Source organism: Arvicola amphibius, chromosome 17, assembly GCF_903992535.2.
Source record: "Arvicola amphibius chromosome 17, mArvAmp1.2, whole genome shotgun sequence".
NCBI classification, from domain to species: domain Eukaryota; kingdom Metazoa; phylum Chordata; class Mammalia; order Rodentia; family Cricetidae; genus Arvicola; species Arvicola amphibius.
In genome coordinates, this window is record NC_052063.2 from 29,762,717 (window position 1) to 29,790,098 (window position 27,382).

The 27,382-nt window shown below is 44.9% G+C and overlaps 1 protein-coding gene across 1 annotated transcript in view; it reads right to left on the minus strand.

Moving 5' to 3' along the window:
* Myrfl (myelin regulatory factor like) overlaps window positions 1–27,382 on the minus strand; it is a 100,522-nt gene that overhangs the window by 37,547 nt on the left and 35,593 nt on the right. Inside the window, exons 7-14 of the mRNA XM_042054244.1 lie at window positions 26,652–26,802; window positions 21,762–21,957; window positions 18,783–18,859; window positions 17,699–17,809; window positions 16,663–16,753; window positions 10,976–11,176; window positions 5,806–5,914; window positions 4,993–5,102 (exon numbers count right to left, since the gene is read on the minus strand). Coding sequence (XP_041910178.1) covers window positions 4,993–5,102; window positions 5,806–5,914; window positions 10,976–11,176; window positions 16,663–16,753; window positions 17,699–17,809; window positions 18,783–18,859; window positions 21,762–21,957; window positions 26,652–26,802 — 1,046 coding nt within the window. The remainder of the gene's footprint in view (window positions 1–4,992; window positions 5,103–5,805; window positions 5,915–10,975; window positions 11,177–16,662; window positions 16,754–17,698; window positions 17,810–18,782; window positions 18,860–21,761; window positions 21,958–26,651; window positions 26,803–27,382) is intronic.

Sequence of the window (27,382 nt, forward strand, 5' to 3'; positions counted from 1 at the left end):
TGGGGCAGTGAAGATCAGATGAGAAGCCTGGCTATGGGGAGAGTCTTTAGGGCCACGAACACACACAGCTCTGGGGCAGAAACACACTGGGCAGCATGGAAGATGGAAGGAAAACGGCTAGCAAAAAAGGGGGGGGACTCACAAACAGGAGGTATCTGCATAGCTGATTGAGGGGGACAGGACACCGCCTGGAGAAGGGGAGGTGTCTTAGTTAGGGTTCCTAGTGCCATAATAAAACACCAAACTGTAAGCCACTTGGGAAAGAAGGGGTTATTTCATCTTTAGCATCATCCAAGAGAAATGAGGGCACAACTCAGGACTGGATTCTGGCGGCAGGAGCTGATGCAGAGGCCATGGAGGGGTGCTGCTTACTGGCTTGCTCCTCATGGCTTGCTCAGTCTGCATTTTTGTACATCCCCAAGACTACCTTGATGGCATTCCAGGGACAAATATGTACGAACAGCCGGGTAACTTTTGACAAGGCTGAGGGGACCAGTCAGTGACAAGAGAACAGTTTTCAACAAGCGATTGGAAAATTGGGTCTCCACATGGAGAAGGGTGGAGTTGGACCCTGCTTCACACCGTCTATAAAATCATTTCAAATGCATCAAAAACCTAAATGTGAGACCTAAATATAAAAAACCCTCAGAAGAAAACGTAAGGGTAGAGTCTTTGTTTTTTCCTTTTCTCCTCTGAGACAGGGTTTCTCTGTAGCTTTGGAGCCTGTCCTGAGACTCACTCTGTAGACCAAGCTGGCCTCAAACTCACAGAAATCCGCCTGCCTCTGTCTCTACTTCCTGCGTGCTGGAATTAAAGGTGTGGACCACTGCCACGCAGCTAAGGGCAGAGTCTTAGCTGGGCGTGTCAATAATGTCTCAGATATGATGCCAAATGCTTGGGAAACAAAAGAGAAAAATGGATAAACTGGACATCAAACTTAAAAACTTCTGCACATAAAAAGTCATTCTCAAGAGAATGAAAAGATAATTCATAGCTGGGTGTAGTGGTACACACCTGTAGTCACAAAACTCAGGGAGCTGAGGCCAGAGGATTGCCATGAGTTTAAGGCCAGCCTGGGTTAATTACAACAACTCAGGCTCAGAAGGAAGGAAGGAAGGAAGGAAGGAAGGAAGGAAGGAAGGAAGGAAGGAAGGAAGGAAAGAAGGAAGGAAGGGTGGAAGGAAGAAAGGGTGGAAGGAAGGAAGAGTGGAAGGAAGGAAGGGTGGAAGGAACGGTGGAAGGAAGGAAGGAAGGAAGGAAGGAAGGAAGGAAGGAAGGAAGGAAGGAAGACAACATAGACAGAAGAAAGTTTATCTGATAAGGGACAAGCACCCAGAGTACAGAAAACTCCAACAAAACAAAAAAAAAGAAAATAAAGCAAAAGGAAAAAACAGTTGACATAGACATCTCTCAGATGTCCCAACGGTCAGTACTGGCATTGGGAGACCCTCGGTGCCACTCATCACTCAGAGCATGCACATCGCAGCCACATGATGAGACGGCTGCTATTCGGAGAGGAACAAGTGTCGGTGAAGAAACTAGAACACTTTGTCATTGCAATGAGAAGACAGCATTTGCCAAACAGTAAGATTGCTCTTTATAACCTGAAATAGAACTGCCATATGTGCTGGCTAGTTTTATATCAACTCGACTGATGCAAACTGAAGCCTATTAAGAGGAGGGAACCTCAACTGAGAAAATGCTTCCATAAAATCTGGATGTAATCAAGTCTGTAGGGCAGTTTTTTAATTAGTGATTGATGGGGGAGGGCCTAGCCTATTGTGGGTGGTGCCATCCCCTGGGCTGGTGGTCCTGGGTTCTATAAGAAAGCAGGCTGAGCAAGCCATGTCGAGCAAGCCAGTATGCAGCACCCCCCGCCCCGTGGCCTCTGCATCAGCTCCTGCCTCCAGGTTCCTGTCCTGTTTGAGCTCCTGTCCTGACTTCCTTCAATGATGCTCACAGATATGGAAGTGTCAGCCAAATAAACCTGTTCCTCTCCAACTTGCTTTCTGGTAATATGATGTTCCACCATAGCAATGCAAATCCTAACTAAGACACCATATGACCCAAAAAATTCCGGTTCTGGGTATACAACCCCTAAAAGTGAAAACCAGGACTCAAAAGATATTTGCACACCTATCGTTCACGGTGATTAAGATAGAAAGGCAACTGGTGTCTCCCTGTGATTGAACCAGTGAGCCAAATGTGATTTATAGACACACAGAACATTGTTCGGCCGTAAGAAGAGAAGAAAATATCTATACTCCAACATGGGCAGGCTTCTATTTACCAAGAACAACAGGCTGTCCCAAAGGGTAACCCTGCACCATTCCATCCCTCTGAAGGACTTGGAGTAGTCAGATCCAGACCAAGTAAAATGTGGGCTGCCAGTCACTAGAAGGAAGAAATGCAGAACTATTGCTAAGGGATACAGAGTTGCAGGGTCACTAAATAAAGAGTTCTGGAGATGGGTGCTGGTAGTGGCTCAGCAGCATAATGGATATGTTTGACACTACGTGGCTATACCTTTAAAAGTAGCTAAGATGCTAAATGTTATGTTGTATTCATCCACACAATAAAAAGAAATGGGAAAGAAGTCCAGCGATTTCTCATTCTGCGCCTCTCCAACACAGTCAGGCAAGGGCGTTTTAAAGCCCAGTTTCCTGGTAAGAAGAGGAAGGATGCAGTCCTGACAGCAGAAGCAGGAACTGTTCTCTTATGTGGCTCTCGCAGCCCAGGGCAGAGCAAGCCCCTGAGAGGCCGCTTCTCAGCTGTTTGTTGAACAGTGTTTTGCAGGCAGAAGATGGTGGAGAAGTTGAGAACAAGAAAGGCAGAGTTTGGTTGGCTGGGCCGAGCCTGGCAATGACCAGCAGGGCTGGCGAGATTGGTATCACCTGGAGGGTGTTTCGTCCCAATCTTGAGGTGAGGTGTTCTGACACCGTCCCATTCCTGCCAGATGAGAATGTGCATTTTAGTGAGACACACACACCCCCAGTGGGGTATGTGCACTTTGAAATTTGAGAAGCATTCCCCTATGAACTGACGAATTAGAAATTAGTCTCCACTCAAACATCCACACCCACTGCTAAAAGAAATCCCTATGGCAATCAGTCTTTCCTCTCCAGACCTAATACATTCATCTGTCGCACTGTAAGCCATCAACAAAATAATTTGTGAGCCTTGCAAAAGAGGAGGATGTCACAAGATTGATGGATATGGTATCACAAAACTGCGCAAATCACACAGGCTACATTGACAAGAGAGGAACCGCCTGACTCAGACCTGTTATCCAGCGAGGGAGCCTCATCTAGAGGCATGAGGGCATCCTTCAACAGAGGACAATTTGAATATCAAAGGATTTAGGCAAAACAGAAGAGACTCCTGAGTATCACTGTAAAAATGACCCACTTTATGATCCCATTGTGGAACTTTAACAGTTTCATCAAAAAAAGTGCAAAAATTGCAACACTATGTCCCATCATTAATTATTCCAAGAAGAACATTGAAAAATTACTATTTTCCTTGTACCATAGAACATAAGTATTTTGTTACAAGCTATAGTCTTGTTTTATTTTATTTTATTTTTTAATTCTTTTATTATTTTGTGTGTATGAGTTTTGTGACTTCATGTACATCTGTGCACCATGTGAGTGCAGGTCTGGAGTTATAGGTGGTTGTGAACCACCATATGGGTGCTGGGAATTGAGCCTGGGTCCTTTGGGAGACTGGCAAGTGTCGTTAACCACTGAGCCATTGCTCTGCCTACAGTTCTGCTTTGTTTTGTTTTGTTTAAAATTTATTTATTTACTATGTATACAGTGTTCTGTCTGCACACAAGGAGAGGGCACCAGATCTCAGTATAGATGGTTATGAGCCATGATGTGGTTGCTGGGAATTGAACTCAAGACCTCTGGAAGAGAAGTCAGTGCTCTTAACCTCTGAGCAATCTCTCCAGTCCTCTAGTTCTGTTTTTAAAGAGAAGGTACTACAACTGAGCTTTTTGTTAAGGTTCCCCATGCTGTCTGGACCTTATTTTGAAAACAGTCATACAAAGTGGACTCTGGAGTTTTCCTTCAATAGTCCCAGCTGAAAAGGAATTCTAATCATTGCATAGTCCCTTTTCCCTTATGGGGCCTATAATCACCACCACCACCATCACCATCACCACCACCATCATCATCACCACCATCATCATCACCACCATCATCATCATCACCATCACCATCATCATCATCACCATCATTATCACCATCATCATCCTCATCACCATCATTATTATTATCATCATCATCATCACCATCACCACCACCTCCATCATCATCATCACCACTGCCATCATCATCACCACCATCACCATCATCATCATCGCCATCATCATCATCACCATCACCACCACCATCATCATCACCATCACCATCATCATCATCGCCATCATCATCATCACCATCATCATCCTCATCACCATCATCATCATCGCCATCATCATCATCACCATCATCATCCTCATCACCATCATCATCATCACCATCATCATCACCACCACCACCACCACCATCATCATCATCACCATCATCACCATCATCATCCTCATCACCATCATCACCACCACCATCATCATCATCACCACCATCATCATCATGCTATTGCTATTGCATGTTGGAAAGGTATATATTTAGATATGAGGTATAAAGTGACATTCTGATTTTTTTAAAAATATGGTGTATAATGACTAAATGAAGTCCATCACCTGAGTCATCAACCACCTCAGCCATTTGACACCTCACAGGATGCAAACCTCCCTGGGACTTTGTGGTCCCAAGTGTGACCAGTGTGTGATAATTGGCACCCACTCTCTCTACAGCTCAGTGAATGATTCTTTCCAAGCCCATGTCCAGGTGAATTGTGTCTGTCCACTGTGCTGCCACCACAGAGTGATTCCGCGGTAAGTGACAGCCACAGCTAGCTACGAATACCTGTTGAACAATTGATTACCTTATCCACCATGAGGAAGTTCTCCAGCGTCTCCCCACTTCCGCAGGTGACACCCCCAACCTCTCTTACGGCTCTGGGCAGGATCTCTTGTACCTCTTGGGCAATCATTCCTATACAGAGAACACTCCAACAGGGTTAATGGGGGTGAGGGGATGATCACAGGATTTCCTACATCAGAATGGAGGCCTGGCAGCCATGGGGACTCTTTGGAAATAGGGTTTACCTCAGCTTTTGCTTTCATCTACAACTGAGGAGAGAACCACTATAGAATTAAAAGTAGGTGTCCCCTCACTCCTTCCCTTCCTCCCTCTCCTTCTCCCTCTCCTTCTTTAAGACTTTGCCTAATGATGGGAAGGGTGAATAAACACTTTTAAAGCCCTATACATTGAAGGAAGCAAGTCATGAATTTGGTTCTTTAATGTTCCTATAGGAGACTTTGGTCCCTCGGTGTTCCTGTTTATTTTTAGGGTACCAGGTTGAGGACCAAGCAGTGCTGTGCAGATGTTCCTTGTCTGCCATCTTTTCACTCCATCCCTACCCTGCCCAGGACGCCCCTTTATACCCTTGGCACTGCTCTTCACCCCTAAACCCTCGCCTCACAAGCAACATAGTCAAAATGCTCTACCAGGACTTGGGGTACAGCATGGAGATGTTAAGGAAAGGTGACCCACATATTCTCTGACTTTCCCTGTTCCAATGACTGTGGACGAAGGGGTGTGTTGCCAGATGCCACAGCGTGCAAGTTCATGATAAAGAGACAACGAGGAGCTTCATAGCTGAGAACAGACAACTGAAGAGACTCCGTGTCTATACCTGTTTGGTGGGCAGAGTTTATCCCCATGGCAGATGCAAATTCGGGTTTGTAGTCATATTCAACAATCCTCATCTGGGCTATTCTTCTCAGCTGCTCATTTGTGTCAACCTGATTTAATTAAAGAAGAGCAAGTTTCACCTGCTTAGGTATTTGTTATTCAAATCGGCGTCCCCTGTGATCCCAAGAGCCTGGGGAGAGGGACAGTGTGAATGTCCTTTTCTGCTGACCTCACTAGATTACCTTCTCCTCAGCGACGCCAAAGCTCTAAGATCCATAGAAACTTCCATCCCCTAAAATATGTACCCAGAGGTTTGAGTCTAAATTAAGAGAGCAAAGTGCCCCCTACTCCCGTCTCGTCTTCCTTTCTCAGGAAAGATCAAGGATTCTCACTTTGGAGAACCCGTTCAGGATACCAAGGTGTCCTGTTCAGTTGGGTCCAAAGGCTTGCTGCCCAGCTTCTACTTACAAACTGAAAACGCGATCCTAGGTCAAGGACAACCTTGAGGTAAGGAGGGATACCATACTCTTGGATTGCTGGGACCATTTTGCTGGAGGATATTTTTTTTGAGTGGAGTTGCCCTCTTCTCCCTCCCCAAGCCTCTCAGGGTTTAGTTCAGCATCCATCTTCCCGACTGTGTGTCTAGTAATGTTCCCAATTGTTATCGCAAGTCCTCAATAAAATTTTATTGGTCTCCAGAAAACTGATAGCAAGATAGTGAACTTAATCTTCTCTAAAAACTAAATATTCGATCCAAAGGATTCCCCTTTAATTTGAAGAATTTTTTAAATAAATTCACAAAACAGCTATATCTAACTTTAATGACATTAATCTAATTTAAAAAAACAAATTAATGACTTTTCTGTCTATTCCCTGATTTTTCTTTTAGAATATTGCTGGACTGTAAAATCAATGCTGCCAGGCGGTGGTGGTGCACGCCTTTAATCCCAGCACTCCGGAGGCAGAGGCAGGCAGATCTCTGAGTTCGAGGCCAGCCTGGTCTACAAGAGCTAGTTCCAGGACAGGCTCTAGAAACTACAGGGAAACCCTCTCTCAAAAAAACAAAATAAATAAATAAATAAATAAAATAAAATCAATGCTATTTTGTCAATTAGGAATATATCACCTGGGGACATTTGGCTAAGACAGCAGACTAGAAGCCATCTCTAAGTGAGCGGATGATCGGAATAAGGGAAGTAGAAAGGTTAGCCCTGCTGTGCTGCCCAGGCAAGCTTCTCACCTCAGGACCCCCTGACTGACAACATATGCCCCATTCTCTAGTGAACTCCTTCCAAGGTGTGACTTGACACCTGCCCCTGCAACCGCAGCTGCCTCCTGGAATAAGGCATGCTGGCCTGGGCCCTCTCCGAGTCAGCCTTAAAATGCCTCTTCTAGCAAACACCCACAGAAGGTGTATCATCAGGGAGATTTGCAGTGACCACCACACTGCCTGCCTCCCCGGCATCCACACCCCGTCTGCTACCCCAACAGCAGTGACTGCGTAAAAGCCACTCTCCCTAGTACAGCCAGGATCCTATCAGCCCCTGCCTAGGAATCAGCGTCTTTCATCTGCACGGCTCAGCTTCACAGGGGTGAGACTCCTGAGAACCTGACCAGGGCAAGCACAGGATACTAATACAAACCATGAGAGAAGTCATCCAGAAAAAGCAACTTCCTCTCTCCTGCCTTGACAAGTTGTATAGTAGCCGTTCTGGGGAAACCAGCACTCTGCCAGCACAAACCAGGAAGAGAAAGTGCAGCACCGAATCCATTCCACAAAGCCTTCATTATCCAAATACCAAACTCAAATAAAGAATTAAAGATAACTAATGTACAAAAGACCAGATTCCCTGCTGAGAACAGACGCAAAATTTCTCAACCAAATACCCGCAAACTGAATTCGAGAACATAGTAATATTATACATTTTATGACCAAATGGGTTCCGCCTTAGAGATGCAAGGCTGGTTCGACATAAGCAAGTCAATAAATCTAACACACAAAGTTAACGGATGTGAGGACAGAAATCACAAATTCTCTCAATAGAGACTGAAAAGACATTTGACACAATTCAATATGCCTTCGTGGGAAAAGTCTTAGACAAGTTGGTAACAAATAGAAAGTACCTCAGAATAATAGAGGTGACATACAACACCCACAGCCAGCAGTATATACGTGGGGGAACTGAGATGTCTCCTGTAAAAGCTGGAATGAGGTAAAGGTTCCCTCTGGATTTCAGCTCAAAGTCACCGCAGTAAGAGAAGAGAACCCTGTACGTGTGTTAAAATAGGACGGAAGAATTAAAATCATCCTTATTCACAGACTGCATGATTCTATACTAACCAGACCCTACAGACTCTTCCAGAAAACTCTTTCCAGTTTTTGCAGAACGCAAATATCAACATCGGAAAACCAGTGCTTTTGTCTGTACAAATAGTGAACTTGCTGAGAAAGAAAGAAAGAAGAAAATGATCCCATTTCCAATACCTAAAATAATAATAATAAGGGACTAGAAACAACCATAACCAAGGCAGTGAAGAACCTCTACAACAGAAGTTTTATACCTCTGAAGAAAGAGGTTGAAGAGGAGAGCAGAAAATGGAAAGACCCTATGGCTATAGGTTGATAGAGTTAATATTGTGAAAAATTACCATTCAACCAAAAGCAATTTTCAGATTCAATACCAATAAAAATTTCTACAACATTCCTCGTAGAAATAGAAAAAAAAATCCTAAAATTCACCTGGAGCCACAACAGACCCCAGACAGCCAAAGCAATCAGTTCCCTAAACATTTTAACCCCACCACAGCAGGGATTAAGTTATGAGGTCTCTACACTCACAAATGGATTGACAAGGGAGCTATTAGGAGTGGAATGTGGTTGTACAAACCCTTATTCCCTAACATTTCACAAGCAGAGGCAGGTCCATCTCTGTGAGTTCAAGTCCAGCCTGGTCTACTTAGAAAGTTCCAGGCCAGCCAGAGCTACATAATGGGATTCTGTCTAAAACAAAACAACAGAAACCTAAGGTACTAGCTCCGTAAGTCAGACCTCTTTCCTGTATGCCCCTCCATCTTTCTGCCATGTTAAAACAGCGGTCAACACTCCTCCTTGGCTTGCCTTCAATCGCAGCCTTCGGCAGACATTAAATCTGTCAGTACCTTCATCCTGCAATTCCTTCGAATAGCTTCTAGAATTACCAGTAATAAATTTCTATTTTGTATGAATTGCCCAGTGGCATTTCACTACAGCAGCGCAAATGGTCTGTGAGCCTTCTAGAAACCCTGGAAGGATTAAAAGTTTGGGAAAACTGACTCGGGGAAAGGAAAAGAGCATGTCCAGAGATCCCTGCCACCGCTGATGACTTTACCGCCTTCCGTCTCGTATCTGTGATGAGTAGCAAATGAGACAGCTTGGAGTTTTAGGAACATATCCATCACACAAATACATAAAACACACATACTAATATGAGATGATTTCAATATATCTTATTGATACTATGCATTTTGTGTAAGCAAACCTATCATTTACTTAGGTTTTTACAGGTTAAAAAAAATGCTTCTCACAGAAAATCTTAGAAAAAACTCCTGGTGTGGGTAAGAGGCTCACACTCGAGCATCCTCTAGGCATGGATTGCAAACTAGAAGCCTGGAACAGCCCTGGATTAAAATCCTGAGCTGAATCTGTCAGGGTACAGCGCCGGGCTTCTAAGCATAGCCTACAATTCTCTTTATCCCCTCAGCTTGCTGGGAACAGAAACAGGACGGGGAGTTCCTAATCTAGAGCCTAGGGCAGGGCTACTTATACCAAGAATGCTTCCTAGAAGGATTTGAGAAACTCCAAGGGATGTCTGTTACTCAAAACAATCTATTTTCTTTAATCGAGAGCAAAATTTGATGTCTTTTGGCAAATGAAATTCTGTGGAGGCCTGGTAATCTGTGGAAGACATTCTCAATTTGTGATGCTCCACCAAGACTTCCAATTGAGATGTCATAAGCCATTGGTGTGGCCAGACACAAGGACATGTCCAAATTAGCAAGAACTGAAATGCAGATGGTGTATATCTCTCCAAAGCTGGAAATATAGAACTATAAATTTGGAAATGTCTGTGAGACCCTTCTAGTCCTGAATTCCTATCCAAGGAGGAGATCACGGCAACCCTAATGAGAACGGGAGCTGGGAGAGCAACACCAAAGGCAGCAATGACAGTCCTTCTTGGGAATCCTCTCCAGAGCTAGCTCAGAAAGCCCAGCGCACATTTGCACTGGGAAAGGGAAGCAGTCTGGACGAAAGGCCAATGACCGACAGATTCTATCTTCTGTCGGTCAAAAGAAGAACAAATAAAGGAGGGCGGATGAGGTGCGGAGCAAATTACAGCAGTCTCGTGAGAAGAGACGTGAGACGGTGGAGACGTGGCGGATGCCGTGAAGAGAAGACTGGATGCCGGAGAAGCCGGGATCAGGAGTGGTCATCATCCTGATCACGCTGCCCCACGGAACTCCTACAACCTTCCAGAATTTTGGACTCTTATTTCAAGTAATCAGAAAATAACCCCCGAGGGTCAGGTAGGCCCACTTCCATGTCACAGTCTCGGGCCACGACTTTAGCCAGCTGAAGCACCTTTATTTAATTGGCTCTTCAGGCTTTAATAGCCGTTAGGCAACTGCCTGTACTAAATGGAGCAAGGCACCAGATGTCTGGCCCAAAGTTTATTGTCCCAGTAAGGCCCCCACTGGGGAGCTTTTCAAGTGCTCCCCAAAGATCACGCATGGGAAGACAGTGGCTAGCAGAGCCAGTACAAGGGACCCAGGGAGGAAGGGGCTAGAGAAATTTACCATTCAGTAACCAGATGGAGGGGGCCAATGGGAGACAGGAGATGCCAAATGTGGAAGGAAGGCACTGGCCGGCAGAAAAACCACTGTAAGACATGCTGCCTGCGACACCAGTGATACGCTGCCTCTGCCCACTGACTGTTGGGTGAACCTGTCCCCCAGGGATAGGGACAACTTCACAGAGACACCCCGCTATTCCAGCCATCATTATCATCCAACAACTTGTCACTTCACACCAAGAGGTGACACATAAACCTTCCCTGGCCCAGAGTGTCAGGCTGAAGTCCCAGGCACCTGATTGAGGTGTCAGAGGAAGAGCCCAGTGCCTACCCCAGGCTCACCTCCTGGATATTCTCCTTCACCCGGCTGTCAGAGGGGTGCATGATGGCCCCCATCACTTTCATGTTGCCACAGACAACCAGGGCTTCGTCAGGTGCGTCTGTGTTTATTCCTACTCGACCATGACAGATGACAGAGTCTGGAACTTGTCCTCGCTGCCATAATGCGTCGCTGTCGTTCTCAAACTGCCCAGGGTTCGAGGCCTGGAGAGACACACAGCGGCACACTGCAGTTCAGGTTACGGTGGCAGAAACGGCTGATCACGAGTCCTCGGGACAAAGCAAAACAGACTGGTGTCCGAGTCCTTCCCACGAGACTCACGTACTGGTAGAGCACTCTGATGTAGATAAATTAACACCGAGAGCGAGCCCAGGAGAGCCACAGAGGACCCCGACAGGAGGAGCTCTGCAAGCCAAGGCTGAGAACAGCCAGTCTCTGTAATGTTTCTCAGACTGAACTGTGTGTTCAGTTACAGCGCATGGGCAACTTTAAAAGGCAGAGGTGGCAGCGGGGGTGGGGGGAGAGCAGGGACGAAAGGTGGGACTCTCTTTTCAGACATAATAATAGTTTAAATTCAGATCAAAAAGTGCACATTATTTAATGCTCAAGAAAACAAAAATACCTTGTATTTAACTAGCCCTTTTTAACTTCACAATACTCATATTGGTGATTTCACAAATGACAACAACGCAAATATGTAAGACACACTCAGCTACTCCCTACACACAGGGGTCCTGTGGCAGCTAAGTTTTGTTGCTAATCTATGCAGCAATTGTATGACACAAAACCGTTATGGTCATCTAATTGGCATGCTGAAAGGATAATAAATTGCCCGAGAACACGTAGATAATCCATGCTACATTTCCTCTGGTTACTAAGTAAGAACTCAAACTTTGCTGTTCTACAATGTGGCCTTGTAGTAGCCCTGGCAATCTTTAAAAGCAATCCAAGTGAAACTTTTGGGCCAGCCAAAGTTCTGAAGACTTGCCTTCTAGTAAAACTGTGGCCAAAAAAAAATTCTATGGAGTTACCCGCTTCCCTCCTGGCTTCTCTGTGTTTCTAAATGCCTTACATGGTGGTCTCCAAATCCCTCACATTCCTCAGGACAAAATCTACTTTCTTTTTCTAAATGACGATGTTTTCTTCTAAATGTGATTTTTGCATTTGTAGCCAGGTGTAGAGAACCCAGATTAACTAGCACCCTGATGCCTCAGCAGGTAGCATTAATACAGTGAACTTCACTTTTGCCCATCTGGTGGGTCTCATGTATCTGAGCACCATTTATCCCTGAAGACAGCTCATGGAGTCTCTATAGCAGTTGACTCAGGACAGACCTGGGAATTGGGGTGGGTGGCAGGGACCGTGTTTTCCAGACACTTTTTTGATCTTGCTCGAATGTTCTGCCAACCTGCATGTGTTACGCATTAAAAATAAATAAATAAATAAAAGAAGCCACCAAGTTTAGCTTTTACTTTGATTTCAGTTGAAGAACTTTTGGGCAACTACACCCTCGTCTCTTGCTTCTACCAGCTTAAAACTTGTACTTCTCAGAAGACCCAGCCTCTGAGGCGTCACAGACAAGAGCGGTGGGAAAACTCAAATCAACAGCTTGAAACGCTATTTTGTAGAAATTGACTTAAATAAAAGCTTTTCTGCAAGGTCCCTGGAGCCCCTTGGATGTGAACCGTGAGTTGGCTTTGACTCAGGTTCCTTTGCGGTGAGCGGAAAAACACTGGAGCATGGAGAAAGCCGATGGGCTTTGCTCTCTGCTGAACATCATGAGCCACTTGGAGGCAACCAACCAGGAGAGTGAAGGCTTCTTGTTGTTGGCTGACGTTAATGAGCTTTGGGATAATGCTTACTGTGTTGGTAACTGGACACTAGAGGAGACGTCAGTCAGTTTTTTTTTTTTTTTCATTTGCAATTGTTAAAATTAGCTAAAAACTAAGCTCCTAACATATGTTCAAATGTTCTCAAGAAGGAGCACAGATAGATCAACAAGAAGGGGTCATCATCTCAAAAGAGAAATAACGTAAGATGTGAGCAGCTCCTCCCACCCCGCCCCGAGAGCCGTGTCTTTGGGTGTCAGAATAGTCTGTGGTTGCTGTGGTTGCTGTGGCTGCTGGACACCAAACGCCAAAATGTTCTGCTTACTTTTCCAGATTACTTTCTCGTCTCATGGTTTCATATGTTAAGGGAGGACTTGAACTCCAGTCTAGGTTATGAAACAACCAACTGGTTGTAGGACTCCACCACGGTCATTTATCTCTGTGTACCAGTGTTATCTTTTGAATAGCGATAAACCTATTTACTATCTTTAGCCGTCTCCAAAGGCTATTGTGGAATTAAGTAACAGTCTTAATGTGAACTGTCTGCAAAATTGAGGGCAAACTGACACAAATTCATCCTCCACATCTGGCTGGATACAGAGCTCACTGTGGTCACAGCAGCAGAACCACAGTTCCCGGGGCTCCCTTCTGAGAGAACACAATGTAAAGGGCGCCCCCTGCAGGTACTTGGGATGGCAAACAGTATTAGAAGTGATTTGATCAGAATGAAAACTGCTGGAATTTCTGTTTTAACTTTGTCTATGACTCTAAACACAGTCAGGGTGCCAATAGAAAAACTTGGCCTTTAGCGAGCAGTTCTTAGGAAATAAATGTGTGCATCTTTTGAAAGAGTTATTAAAACTGGCTCCAAAAATATTCTTCAGCAGGGCCATTCTGTGTGGCATTCACTACTAGGAACTTATTGAAAATGCATATTCCTGGACATCTCAGGCTATTAAAATAAAAACTCTGGGTGTGGGTATGGCTACCTATGTCTGCGCAAGCTCCCTGGGTAGATTGGAATAGGGAAAGAAAGTTTGTGGTCAGAAATCCCCCAGAGAACATGAAAAGGAGCTGTTCTGAGGACAGCCTTTTCTGGCCCGACCTCTCACCAGCCGTACAGATGCTGCTGTCTTTGGTGTTGATTTTCTACTGCAGTGTGGTTTGTAGGGGGAAGCAGGAACCCTTGAGGATGGGGTCGTTTCTAGTCTCCCCAGAACAAAAACAGAAATAACCTGCTTCTTTTCGAATGGAGAAAATCCTAAAGCATCTTTGAAAGGCAGGCAAAGGTAATTGCCCCAGCTGTTTGCCATCCAGCACCCCCAAACCACCTCTAATTATGTATTTCAGAAAGGAAGGAGGGTTGAAGAAAAGCCTGGTTGTTAACACAGGGGACCTTGAAGGAACTCCTCCCAGGATTGCTCCCAAAATCAAGGGCCTGGAGAAAACCTTAACTGACCCTAAATTAGTCCATTTACACCACAGGGGTTTAATATATTTCTAAAGCTGTTGTGGTTGACAAGCCAGGTGGACAGTGACTGAACTCTGGCCATCATTCTCCCTTCCAAGGAGAATTTTGACAAATACGGTGTCCTGGACACCTCCCAGAGGCCAGAGTCTCAGGGACAGTCCTCACATTGTCTTTCTATCAAACAGTAAAACACTGATCTCCATTTGAGAAATGACTTAGTCCACAAAGTGGATTCCGGTTTTTAAAGAGTGGCTTCCCCCCCCCCCCACGCATAGTTAAGCACGTAGCGCCCTTAATTATTAAACTTTCCCGCCTGTCTTTTATTCTAAAGCTCAGGCTGACAGAACCAGGCCATGGCCTCAGAGGCCACACTTGACTCTTGGGTACGGTGCAGTACCGACCCATATGGATATACCACACAGAGATGGTCCTTTCTAGAATGTTGGGTGCAGCAAACTGGTGAGCATCTCTAAAACTACCTGAATCAAATAATAACACCATCTCTTACATTTCTTCTCTCTCTGTCTCTGTCTCTTTCTCACTCCCCCCTCCCCCCATGGTGTTAATTTGAGTGGGCTGAGAAGTCTGCTTTCACTGTTACACCTGTGATTTGAAGCGAGCAAGAACTAGTGCCCCGGTCCCTTCCCCCCTCTCCCCCCCCCCCTCCATGAGATAGTTTCAGTTTGAGGCATGAGAGTTTGTGTTACTGTCACCATTGTTCTTAGGGTAAGTTGGTGCCTCCTAGGGTGCTGGTGTCACCCTAGTGTAGGGTGCCCTCTTTAATCAGAAATAATAGCTAGGAGGAAGCTACTGTCTCCAAGGTACGAAATGTTTTCAAATTTTAAAAGTTGAGAAAATAGCACAACACTTAACCTGTGCTGAGCGCAACTTGGCGTGTTTCATATTGAGACTAGCTTTCATTCTCCCGAGCTCCCCATCTTTTGTGCTGTGATGAGGGGAGGTGTTAGTTAACAGAGTTCCTGTGAGCCAGGCTCCCTTCCCCTCCTGGCGGCCGTGTGCACTTGCACAGTACTGAGGGCTCAGACAGTCAAGAAAGGAGAAACAAAGCTGTCAGGTAAACTATGACAGAGTGAGACAGGAGCTAGATACAGGACTGCACTGTGGTGCCTACGGGTCGACACCGTCTCATTCTTTCTGAAGTCTGAAACGGTGAACAACCCATTTTCTGGACTTGAATTCGGGTCAGAATTATTAGCATAGCAATCCATATAATACCAAATGAGATATCCAGGATGGCTCTGGCATAGGGGATTGGGCGGACACCTCTTTGATTGGCCGCCTGTTTTTGCCTCAAAAGAGCCTCGTTAGCCTATGATCGGGTCAAAAACAGCCCGAGTGTGAACAGTCAGCTTTCATGGAAGTATTTTACTTCACTTCTGTTGTTACTTCACCTCCAAAAAGAGTTTTAGGGGTAACTGATGGGTTTTTGCTAGTAGATAGCTTCTTAGTTTTAACCGACTAAAGGAATTACAGAGGAATCTTTGTTTCAGAATAGCTCAAAGCAGGCAAGAAGAAGCACCGCCTTCCCGAAGCAGGCAGCTGTGTCCCCCAGGGCTTTAGGTTGGTAGCTGTGATCATGGGCCTGCCCACAGAGAATGAAGCTCCCTACTGGAGTTTCACATCCTCCCTACAACACTCTTAAAAGGCCCGGGGTCTCAGTGGCAGCCAGTCTGGATTCACACCCACAGCTGCAGCCACTAGTAGCTTAATGTTGTTATGATGGCCAAGATACCCATCCATAACTGTACCCATCCGGCAACTGTTACTCAGCAAACGTGTTGGAGCTTTCCTGTGTGCCAAGCAGCGGCCCTGATACCCTGGGGTCAGCCATCATGTGGGAGCACAGGAAACCTTCCTGGTGCGTCTCTTGCTCACTAGGCCTGGGTTAGAGAGAGCTGGGGTGCCGCACGAACCCCACTGTTCACCAGCTGAACGATCTATAATGAGTTAGCATCTTGGGCCTCTGTTCCTCAGACAATAGGGAATGGTCGCAGAGTGAAGGCGTCATGGGCATAAAGTGGTATCATGTAGATTTAACCAGCACCGCCAACAGAGAGTCGGTGTCAGGGTTTCCAACCTCAGTAGACACGGCATGTGGGGAGGGGATGCTCCCAATTGGCATGGTGCCCTGTGCATTGTAAAGCACTGCGTGGCATCTCTGGTCACTACACCTTAGATGCCAGGTGTGTGGATAAAACTGCCCTTGATCGAGAACTACACTATAAAAAAAATGTAGTTTCTGCTATTATCAAAATTGATAACCATGGTTGGGAAAAACACACACCTCAAGCATGTCGCTGCCAGTTCAACTTCTCCCTGCAAGGTAGAAAAGCATATGTGGTCCAGAGAACCAGAGAACTCTGCTTACCCGTACGATGATCCTTTCAGAGATGTGGGCAGCCAACAGGTAGAACTGGTCTTGGTTAGCAGCATACAGCCCGACCACCAACATGAAGTATCTAATTCAGAAACAGCAGGTTGATGGGGGCGCATCAAAGAATAGAGACGTAGCTTGTGCAATTAACTGGCACCCAACGTTTCATTCATAGTGAGCTCAGTTAGACGGGGTTCACTTACTTGCAGACTGCCTTCCCCTCCCATGTCAGCAGCACCCCAGGGAAATGGAAGAGCGAGTGGCTGGCTTGCTACTATCCCGGTGTCTCCCTGGGGAGAGCCCTTAGGACTGGGTTCAGTCCACCTCTGTGGGCTTGCCTATGTCTCACCCCGGAGCATCTCTGAAGCATGTTTACAAACACAGGACAGAAACCACCAAGGTCCCTGTGTCCTCAACCATATAAGTCAGACATCCTGGGTCGTGAGCAGGGACTTAGAGGATAAGCCCATCACACTGGTCCCTTCCCGCCTTGACCTGCCCCAGTCATCCTCCACCTTCAACGTCCTCAGGCCTTGGACGATAGTTGAAGACTTAAACCTCCCTCCAATCGCTTTGGGAATACTTAAGCACCATCCTCACATGACCCATCAGTGAGATCATCCTAGGATCTAACTATGTCTTAAAGGTCAGAACAAAAGCTCTCTGTGAAGTCTATCTTCCCAGGGCTGGGGAGACGGCTCACCGGTTAAGAACATTTGTTATTCTTACAGAGGACCAAGATTCAGTTCCAGCATACAGGTTTGGTAAGCACAGTCAGCCCTCAACCCAAGAGCAATGACCAAAATGTGTGGTCGCCCATCTAGAGAACGATGGCGGGAATTAGACTGAACAGGAGCGAGCATTGCTGGGAGCAGGAATGAGAGAACAAGGATGTCTGGGTAAAATGAGATGGGTTAATATTAATATGCCAAGTCAGAGAAGGGAGGAGATCCGTGGCTCAGCAGATCAGAGGGGTCCTTCCTAGCTAGGTGATGTGTCTGGACATTCCTGCTCACAGTGACCCAGGTACCTCTGGTCAGGATTCGGCTTCCCCTTCTTTCTCATGTTGTTTGCTGTGGTTTCACCGAAGTGTAACCGTCCCAGCGTTACTTTGGTAACCTGGTCAGTCAGGAGGTCGATTCTAAAACAAACAACAGAAATGTCAAGAGAATGCAATAGAGCGCAGCACTCGGGCACATCTGGTCTCCTGGAACCCTCAGTGGGTTTTGTTCCCTGTTCTCATCACCCCACAGAAGCTGCATACCCCGGAGTTTCTTACTTAGGCAGAAATCCACAGCATGGGTGCACCAAGGAAGGTCACAGAAAGACTCCTTGCTAACTGAAGCTATGTATGCTTCAGGTTTCTGACCCAAGGACCATGAACTCAAGATGTCCCAACTGGTTTCTGTTTCCTCCACAGTGGGAGGAAAGGGACACTCGTGTGTGCTCACCGTCGCTCCAGCACCCTGCTCCTCACAAGCGACCTCTTTAGGTTCGTCCATACCTTTGGCATCTCCTTCAAGAAGGTGACCTCCCACAGCCTAGCCAACAGGAGGCAGCACACTTCAAAGAAAAGCCATGCAGCCTGCCCAAGGAAGGGAGACCCCATCATACGCCAGCCAAGTCACATGTTTTCTTGCGTGCCTGGGGCTCCACAGACATTTGTATGAGTGGCTCTGTCCAGGCTGTAGAAGTATCCTGCCCCAAATGAGCTTGACTGCAGTCAGCTTAGGCTACCTCAACTGCATCCTGGTCTAATAAGCCAGGGAGAGGATGGTGCCTCATGCCCTTCGAGAAAGAGGACTCTAACTTGTTACATCATTACTGCTGTGGATGCTACCCTGGGTGCAAACTTTCACACCAGCATCTGTCAAGGTAACTATAAAATACATGGGGAAATGAACTGTATGCACACATATAGGAAATATTTTAAAATTTTTTGCAATGATCTCGAAGCTTTATTTTTATGGATAAACATGTGTTCATAATACTAACATCTTATTACTAACTTAGATCTATTATGGGTTTTGTTGTAAATAGGGAAAGTAAATAATACAATACTAGTCATCTTCCCCAAGTCTTCACCAAGACACACTCAGAAAAGAAATTCTTACTTAACGGGATCGAAAGTCTTTTTGCTTCTATCTGCTTGGGACTGTTCGATAGCAATCACTTGATTGGTGGCTTCTACCTGTATAGAAAGACAAAAAGTAAATCAATTCATAGATTAATGAACTTACCAAAAATAATGTTCACTAATAGAAAGTGTTCATATGCTTAGAACCTTTTCCAGGGTACAGGCTGGGCTCTGGGTGGGAAGTCTGAATTCTGAAAAAGACACGTTAGACTAGCAATGGGCACCATCTATCAGCAGTATGCCACTGTATGAGAGCGATGCCTGCAGAATTAAATGATAAAATATAGAGTGAGCTATTAAAAGACCAAAATATCAGAAGCAATTAAAAGAATAAAAATAAAAATAAGCTAACAAGAGCAAAGCAGCTCAAAGGATACATACATCCATGCATGCATCCATCCATTCATTTATCCATCCATCCATTCATCCACCCATCCATCCATCCATCCATCCACTCATCCATCCATTCATCCATCTATACATTCATTCATCCATCAATCCATCCATCCATTCATCAGTTCATTCACTATCTAGTGAGCACCTACTATGCACCAAGCATCATTCTAAGCATTATAGGTAAGTGAACAAAGCAACCAATACTGTTAATACCCTCATTTACTTCTTAAAAGAAAAAGAAGTGAATACAATTGAAAATGGGCAAGATCAGTGCAGTTGGATGCACATACAGAAATACAGTGAATTCCATTAATACCTATGATCAGCACAAATTGGTAGGTATAATTTTAAAGTGAATAAAATTAATAAAACCCACTAGGCCCGGTGGTAGAAGCCTGTAGTGGTACTCAGAAGCTGAGGCCAGAAGATCATCAGGTTCAGACTTGCCTGAGTGACAAGTGAATTCAAGTATAGCTTGGGAAACTTAGTGAAATTGCATCTTATAATAAAAAATTAAAAAAAAAGAAATCTGAGGATAGAGTTCAGGGGTAGTCTTGCCTAGCATGCATGAGACCATTGATTCATCCCTATTAATATTTACATACATATGACTGCATGAACTCATGCAAACAGTCCTTAAGTTCTATACGAAGGAACAATGACTTGGCCTCTAGGTAACACATGAGATGGTGTTTCTTCTACAGCTGCTCCACACCCTATTCCACGAACACTGCCAGAGCAATGCTCTGATGCACAGCCAGCGGGCATTCACACTGGGCCAGTCTTTCTAGAAAGCAAAGAGGCAACTGAGATCAAATCCCCTCCGGCATAAATGTTCAGTGAAGTTTTGCTAAGAAGTCTAAAAGACAGAAATGAAATTTCCAGCAATAAAGCCCTTAGTATTATGTATCCTTAAGACAGAAAGCTGTTCCAGCCTTGACAACAGTATTCTCTTAAGTCTGCGTGACCACAGACTTTCATCATGTGAGGTTAACAGGACAGCATTTATTACAAGAGCAGAATTAGTCCACCAACTGCCGGACCTCAACCAGGAAGGCTCCATCTCCTCCTCACACATGTCTGTTATGTGCCAGCATTTTCACAGTGGACACACTATTTCTAGACTCATAAAAAACATGTTTGGTGGTTGTTGCTTAATTGCTTGTTGTTTGTATTTAATTTTTGCTGCCGGTTCATTTTAAGAGTTCACTTGGATACATTTTAAGAGTTCACTTGGATACAGCATCCAGCAGCTACATTTTAGAAGACACCACACCTAAGCTCAGGTTCACTGAGGTCCGTATGCGATGGACATCACTTCTCTTAAGGGGCTCGGCAGGAGATAATAATTTAATGTGGTTTCGGCTGCTCTCAAACCATGCTGCGTGTGTGTTAGAAGAGACACAGCTGAGCGCCAGAAGTGAGGTGTCGTACTCAGACTGACCAAGTTGCGGATGTGTGATCCAAATAAACGACTGTTATCATCTTTAAGTCGCTAATGTTAGAGATAGGGATTGTGTAGTTTGGATAAAATGACCGCCATTACTATTCTAGATGAATTATGTAACACCACTGGGCCTCTGTTTCCCCTGTGTTAATCTACAGAAATGGGGGCACAGACTAAACAATGCTTCTTTAGCTTTTGAAGTTAGAGAACTCTTTTGAGACCCGGGTTAAGATTGAATCCTTTCCCTGAGGTCATGCACTGGCAGCAAAACTAAAATGGCTGAGTGTAGCGACATTTTAATCGTATTTTAATAAATAAAGCTTGCCTGAGGATCAGGAGAGTGAAACAGCCACACTGGTCTGTCTTACAGCCAGGCAGTGGTAACGCACACCTTTAATCCCAGTAGCCACACTAGTTGCCAAAGAAACATGGCGGTGCATGCCTTTAATCCCAGTGTGCACGCCTTTAATCCCAACCCTAGAGAGGATTATAAAACGGGAGGAGACAGCTCCCAGACACTCATTCTGAGATTCCTGGAGGCTGGATTGCCATTTTGGACTGAGGCCGAGGTAAGAGCCAGTGGCTGGCTGTTTTGCTTTTTCAGATCTTCAGATTGAACCCCAATTTTCCTCTCTGAGTTTTTATTGATTGTGCTTCAGTGGAGGTCAATGCACCAAGACGAGAGAACAGTTTATACCCTGGAGGCTAAAAGCCACAGTTTGAGGCGATGTGGTACCAAGGTTAGGGCTCACAGCTGAGGAAGTAGCAGATTGTCCTTCCTGTGTCTTGGACCTTTATTCCCCACACCATAGGAAGCACAAGCCGCCTCACTGAGGAGTTTACACAGAGAAGAGCTGATGCCACCCAAGCCTAATTCCACTTAAGCACCGGGTGACAGGAAGCCAGAATGTGACAGGCACATCATAAAATCAGCTCAGTGGCCTTCTCTGGCTGACAGTAGAAGAGGGTGAGCTGTCACAGCCACACCTGATCGGGGGCAGCTTTGTGGTCTGAACAAATTCCTGCTGATGTTTTTAAGTCCCGGAGGTCTGAGGTCAGGAGAACACTTAAGAAGCACTGATTAAAGTAAGCTGAATTAATAAAAGGACCTACCTTAATTCCAAAAGCTTTCAAGTAAAACATTTCTATTGGCTTCAGGCCCATTTGGGTTTTAACAAACTTCGGACTTCCCCAGACTTGGATGTGGATGGTTATCTGGAAATGATTCTTCTTTTGACAAACAAAAGCTTCATCTACTGGCGAGAAAGTGAACCCTTTGTCTGTCACAACTTGATAGCCCACGTCAGGCCTGAAAAGAGACGGATCACGAAACCGATTGCACGGTATTTTCTTTCTTCCTTGATAGAGCCGAGAGTGTAAGCGTCCCATTGTGTGAGGCTCACTGCGCCAAGTGCCCTTTTCCTGCATTTCTATTGCAGAAATAAACATGACATTTTGAAGCACGCTGGCTTTTTTTAATCTTCTTATAAGGAAGAAGTATGAGTTCTGCCAAACAGAACCGTCATTTCCCCGGACTTCTCCTTGGTGCTTTCTAAGAACTTTTAATCTGATTCCACACCATACATGAGAAAGGGGGCGGGGCTGGAGGCTCAGCTGTCCGCCTTCACTCACAGTTACCTAGGGTACAACTAATCTCCTCCCTTTAAAGGACACTTCTCAATGTCACAGGGACCTTAGCCACTCAGCTGAAGGAATGTTCAGCCCACCGATTGTCCTATGAAAAAGACAGGCTGCTCAGACCGGCTAAGGACAACTCTAAACCAAAGGAACCAGAGCCAGTCATTGCAGTGATTGAAAGCATTCTCTTTCCCGGAATATCTTCCTGCCCCTTTGGTCCTTCCAATCTGGTAACAGCACTGAAAACCACCACAAGGATTTCTTCTGCGGGAAAGAGAGTTGGCTTTTCTCTTTTCTCTCTTTTTTTTCTTTTCTCTCTGGCAGCAGGGTGGCTAGCCAGACTTTTTGCTTTATTTAATATTTCCAGTAGTATATTGGAATATTATTATGTTATTCAAATATACTGTATATAACATGATGAATAAACATATTTTAAGTGTTAATAAAAAGTGTTAATAAAAAGAGAGATGGCTCAGCAGCCAAGAGTGTGTGGTGCTCCCCCAGCGGATCTGAGTTCGGTTCCCAGCACCCACTTTGGGCAGCTCACACCCACCTGGATCTCCAGCTCCAGGAGAATTCCACCCTTCCGCACTCCACGGGCATCTGCAATCGAGTGCACACACCCCCATGCAGATGTATAATTAACAAAGTCAATCTTTTAAAAATATTAATAAAACGGACGGATCAGACGCTAACATCATTAACTAGACACAAAAATATCAAAGCTTTGAACTTCCTCGGTGATCTTCTCCTGTAAATGTTGCTGATGTGGAACATGGTTTTGTTTTTTTTTTTCTTTTTTCTTTTTTTGGTTTTTCGAGACAGGGTTTCTCTGCAGCTTTTTTTTTTTTTTTTTAGAGCCTGTCCTGGAACTAGCTCTTGTAGACCAGGCTGGCCTCGAACTCACAGAGATCCGCCTGCCTCTGCCTCCCGAGTGCTGGGATTAAAGGCGTGCGCCACCACCGCCCGGCTGGAACATGGTTTTTAATTCATCAAGACTCCTAAAAAGGGACTTTTTGTTCAAGAGAACAGTTCCTCCTTAGAGCCAGGAGTGAGGACGGAGTATCCACTGGTCTCTTGTGAGGCTACATGCCTCCTGAGGTCCCAGTGGAGGGTGACTACCATTATCACAAAAGCACAGAGCTTTGGAATTTTACTCTATTTCCCAAACCAGAAAGTGTTAGCGGGCTTCTTGGGAAAAGGAATATCCATGTTCTTTTCGAGTTGTGTGCCTGCCAATGGATCACGCCCCTGCACCAGGAATTACCCTCAAGTAACCAGTTAAAAGTCTAGCAATCTCAGGGCTCAGCAGCAGCAAAGGACAAGCCATCCAACAAAGAATTTGAGGAAGATTATGTGCCTTCTACTGTCTAGGAGCTTGATATTGACTTGGTTTCCACAGTCAATCCGCTAATGTGCTTCTTAAATTGTGGGTCATAACCCCACACGGGGCCACAAGACTGAATGGGCAAAATTCTGGTGACCAAAAAAAAGAGAAAAAAATGGTAACAGTAAAATGTTTGTGACTGCACAGTGGACGGAAATTAATTAAGATCGAGTGTGCAACGGATCTATAGTGTTTCTGGCTGTGTTTGCTCGTGTCATCTTGTCTGATGTCACAGCACCCTCGGTTCTGAACACACATGTGCATGTCATAGAATACACGCCTGCAGCACACCAGGCTAGTGATGGCTGCCTGGAACACAGCCCACATTTCAAAAAACTGTATGTTATGGAGTGCATTGTTTCTACCGTCCAGAAAGCAATTTTGTTCTTACAGAAAGAAAAAGGTTGATTATAGAAAACAAAGACTTCTTAATAATTTCTCACTGTAGGATTCGATTGTAGGATTCAGCAGGTAGGATCAAATTAATATCACTTTGGACTGGACTGCATTTGAATATTTGATTTAAAAATAGTTTTTAGAGTTGTCAACTTGAGTTTCATTTTTTTTTTAAAAAAAGAAATAATTAAATAAATTTTGGCTTAGGGTTTGGATAGAATTGCCAACAGTTTCTGAAATGATCTTAAATACACCCTTCATAAATGTACACTATATATTTATGTGAATCAGTGTTCTTGGCATTAAATAATAATAAAATCAAAACATCTGTAAACTGAAAAACATTGAAGGTATTCCATGTCTTACAGTATCAAATATGAGCCAAGATTTGATTCTTTGTGTAAAAATTAGTGTGCAAATTTGTTTTTCTTTTTTAAATGGCAAAACTATATATATATATATATATATATATACCAATAATTGTTTTTCAAATATTTTTGCATACCTATCTTATATACCTCCCCAGGGTTGTATAAAAATTACTCAGGAGAAAGGGCTGTGAGTGGGAAGTGTTTGAGAAGCCCGAGTCTAAAGTCTAGGTGGATAAAGTGACGTTGGCTTACGTAGGGTGATAATAACTGTCTTGGTGAAGTGGTACACACCTCCCCCCCCCCCCCCCCAAAAAAAAACCTGAAAGAAGAGGGCTTACAGCTCAGACATGAGCATCCGACTGAAGAGTCAGATAGCTGTAAGCGGAAATGGAAGGACCCATGAGAACTAACCTGGATGTGTTGAACTATAACAGTCAGTCCCTGACTAAATATCCATCTCTTCACTGCAGAGAGCCAATTCTCTTTTGACATCAGAAATTACACATGAAGCCAACCAAGCTTGCTTTGCCAAACTCTCTTCTGTACTACTCGGGGAAAGGCAGGTTAATAAATGTTAATCCCTAACTTCATTGCTTTGAGGTAATCTAGGGAAACAATGTTTTCATAGCACATTAAACACATTTACCTATAAACAAGTGAATGATTTTCTGTCTCTAACTTGAATAGTCAAATCAAGAGAGCTGGAATAATCATCTCAGTGAATGTTGCCTTTGTTTAGAGAAAGTGAATGATGGCTGAGTATTCAAAATAAATCTGCTTCTGTACCTTTGAGTTGATTTCCTCTTGGTTCTCATTTTTTTTTTTTTAATTCCAGATCAGTGGAGCATAGACAGGCTGTTGAAATAGGCCAGTGGTGTGTGTGTGTGTGTGCGCGTGTGTGCGTGTGTGCGTGTGTGTGTGTGTGTGTGTGTGTGTGTGTGTGTGTGTGGTCTATCTATGAACGCAGGCTCTAGAGGACCAGCACAAGTGGCATCAGAGGACAACTTTCAGGATTTGGTTGTCTCCTGCCATCTTGGGGGACACAGGGGTGAACCCAGAACTGCTATCGGTGCTTCTTCCCACTAAGCTACATGGAAGCACACTTCTAAAGTCTCCTCTGTGGGAGAGAGAGAACACTAACCCTTTAAAAGTTGGCCAGCTCAGATGCACAGAGACAGGCAGGTTTTTCCTAAAGCACACACCTGCCTGTGACAGTTTCGTGCTTCAGACAGAACATTAAACGTTCCCAAAAGATAATCAAGGGAAGGCTATCTCAGCAGCAAGACCTAGAAGCTTCTCCTCTGTTTACTAAGTGCACACAGAAGCCCAGGCACCCTTGTGACATTTCAATGAAATCATCCTCCTTCTGCTGCCTATTAAACACAACTCCCCAAATCTTTGTGAATCCTTAGGCTTGACTTTGAGAAAAACATTTATTTTCCTGTAGCCTACCCAGGATAAGGGTCCCAGAGGTAACCTTTGCTATATTTGAATTAGGAAAACACCAAAAAGGCCCTCCAGTAGGTTGCTGGTATTTCTTGCCTCATGCTACGTTTATTACTGGAACAGTCTCCTCTTGAGTCAGAGCATGTTGACTTTGAGCCCGACAACACTGATTCCCGACATAAATGTCAGTAGTCACCTGGCAACCAATTTAATGTGCTCCCGAAGAATTATGTGGTATTTATAAATTTACTGCAGGGTTAGAAGTTAGCTATTTCCCAATGTTTCCTTTTTGCTTTTTATTTCATTTTTTAACATTTATTTTGGATGCACATTCAGAGGTCAGAGGGCAACTCGTAGGACTCGGTTTCCTCTTCCTACCATGTGGTTTCCAGGGATAAAACTCAGGTCAAGAAACTTGACAGCAAGCACCTTTTCTTTCTCAGCCATCTGGCCAGCCCCCAGATTTTCCTTTGAACTGGGCCTGTTATCCTAGGAAGAGGCCCTCTCCCTCCAACATTTAGTGTGTAAATTATGATGAGGTGGAATCACAAGCTGACTTCTTGAAAGCCAGGAGCCTTCCTCCCAGTGATTATTGAATTGTAAACCATATGGGGGAGAAGAGACCCTTTCTCAGCGACCTACCCAATTCGATCAGGGGTGGCATCTAAGCCCAAATACCTGGATAAAACTCTAAGATTTAGCGCCGCGCTCACACCTGACACTGGATCTCCACCCCCACCCCAAGACGCTGCTAGGACCACTCACAGTTTCTCATAATGACTGTTTAACAGGCCATGCCAAGGAACACTTCGGTATGGCTGCCACTTCAGAGCAGGAGAGCACTGGTCCATGGGCATCCCATTATGGCCCTCTCTGTCATGGTCCTGCACGTCGATGCCGTGAGTCCTGCTTCTCACTGCAACAACAACAACAACAAACAAACAAACGAGTTTGAGTTTTCCCACGCGGCTGTTCCTCTAAGACTCGCAGGTAGCGGGTGGAGTGAGGGAGCAGGCTGTTTGTGAAGCAGAATGACTAAAGGAGTGTGTTAAGAAGGAAGAGGTGTGCCGCTGACCCAGAGCCGTGAGAAAAACCCTTCTGGGTCAGCGAGCTCTAAGAGAGGTCATTGAGCACCTGTGGGATCCCACTCCCTACATAGCTGATCACTTCCTGTATGTCTGATCATAAGGAAGTCTATGCCCAGCCCCAGGAGGGTAGTCACCCAGGTTCTATCAAGATATAGTGTTAACTGTTTGCATCCAGGGTGGCCATGTGGTCAAGTCCAATGCAAGCATAGTAGATTTTGGAGTGATGAAGTGACCAAGATGCTCTCTCTTTCACACAAGGCTTGAGCCTCTGAGATACTTTCTCAAGAATAGCTGGTACGATTTGGGAAGAGGAGAGAAAGCCCACCTGGGGATGAAGCCAGCACTGAGCTGGTAGGGATAACAATGTTGGCACTCGGTCCTGTTGGGCCTTGAGTTCTGGGTCCAATC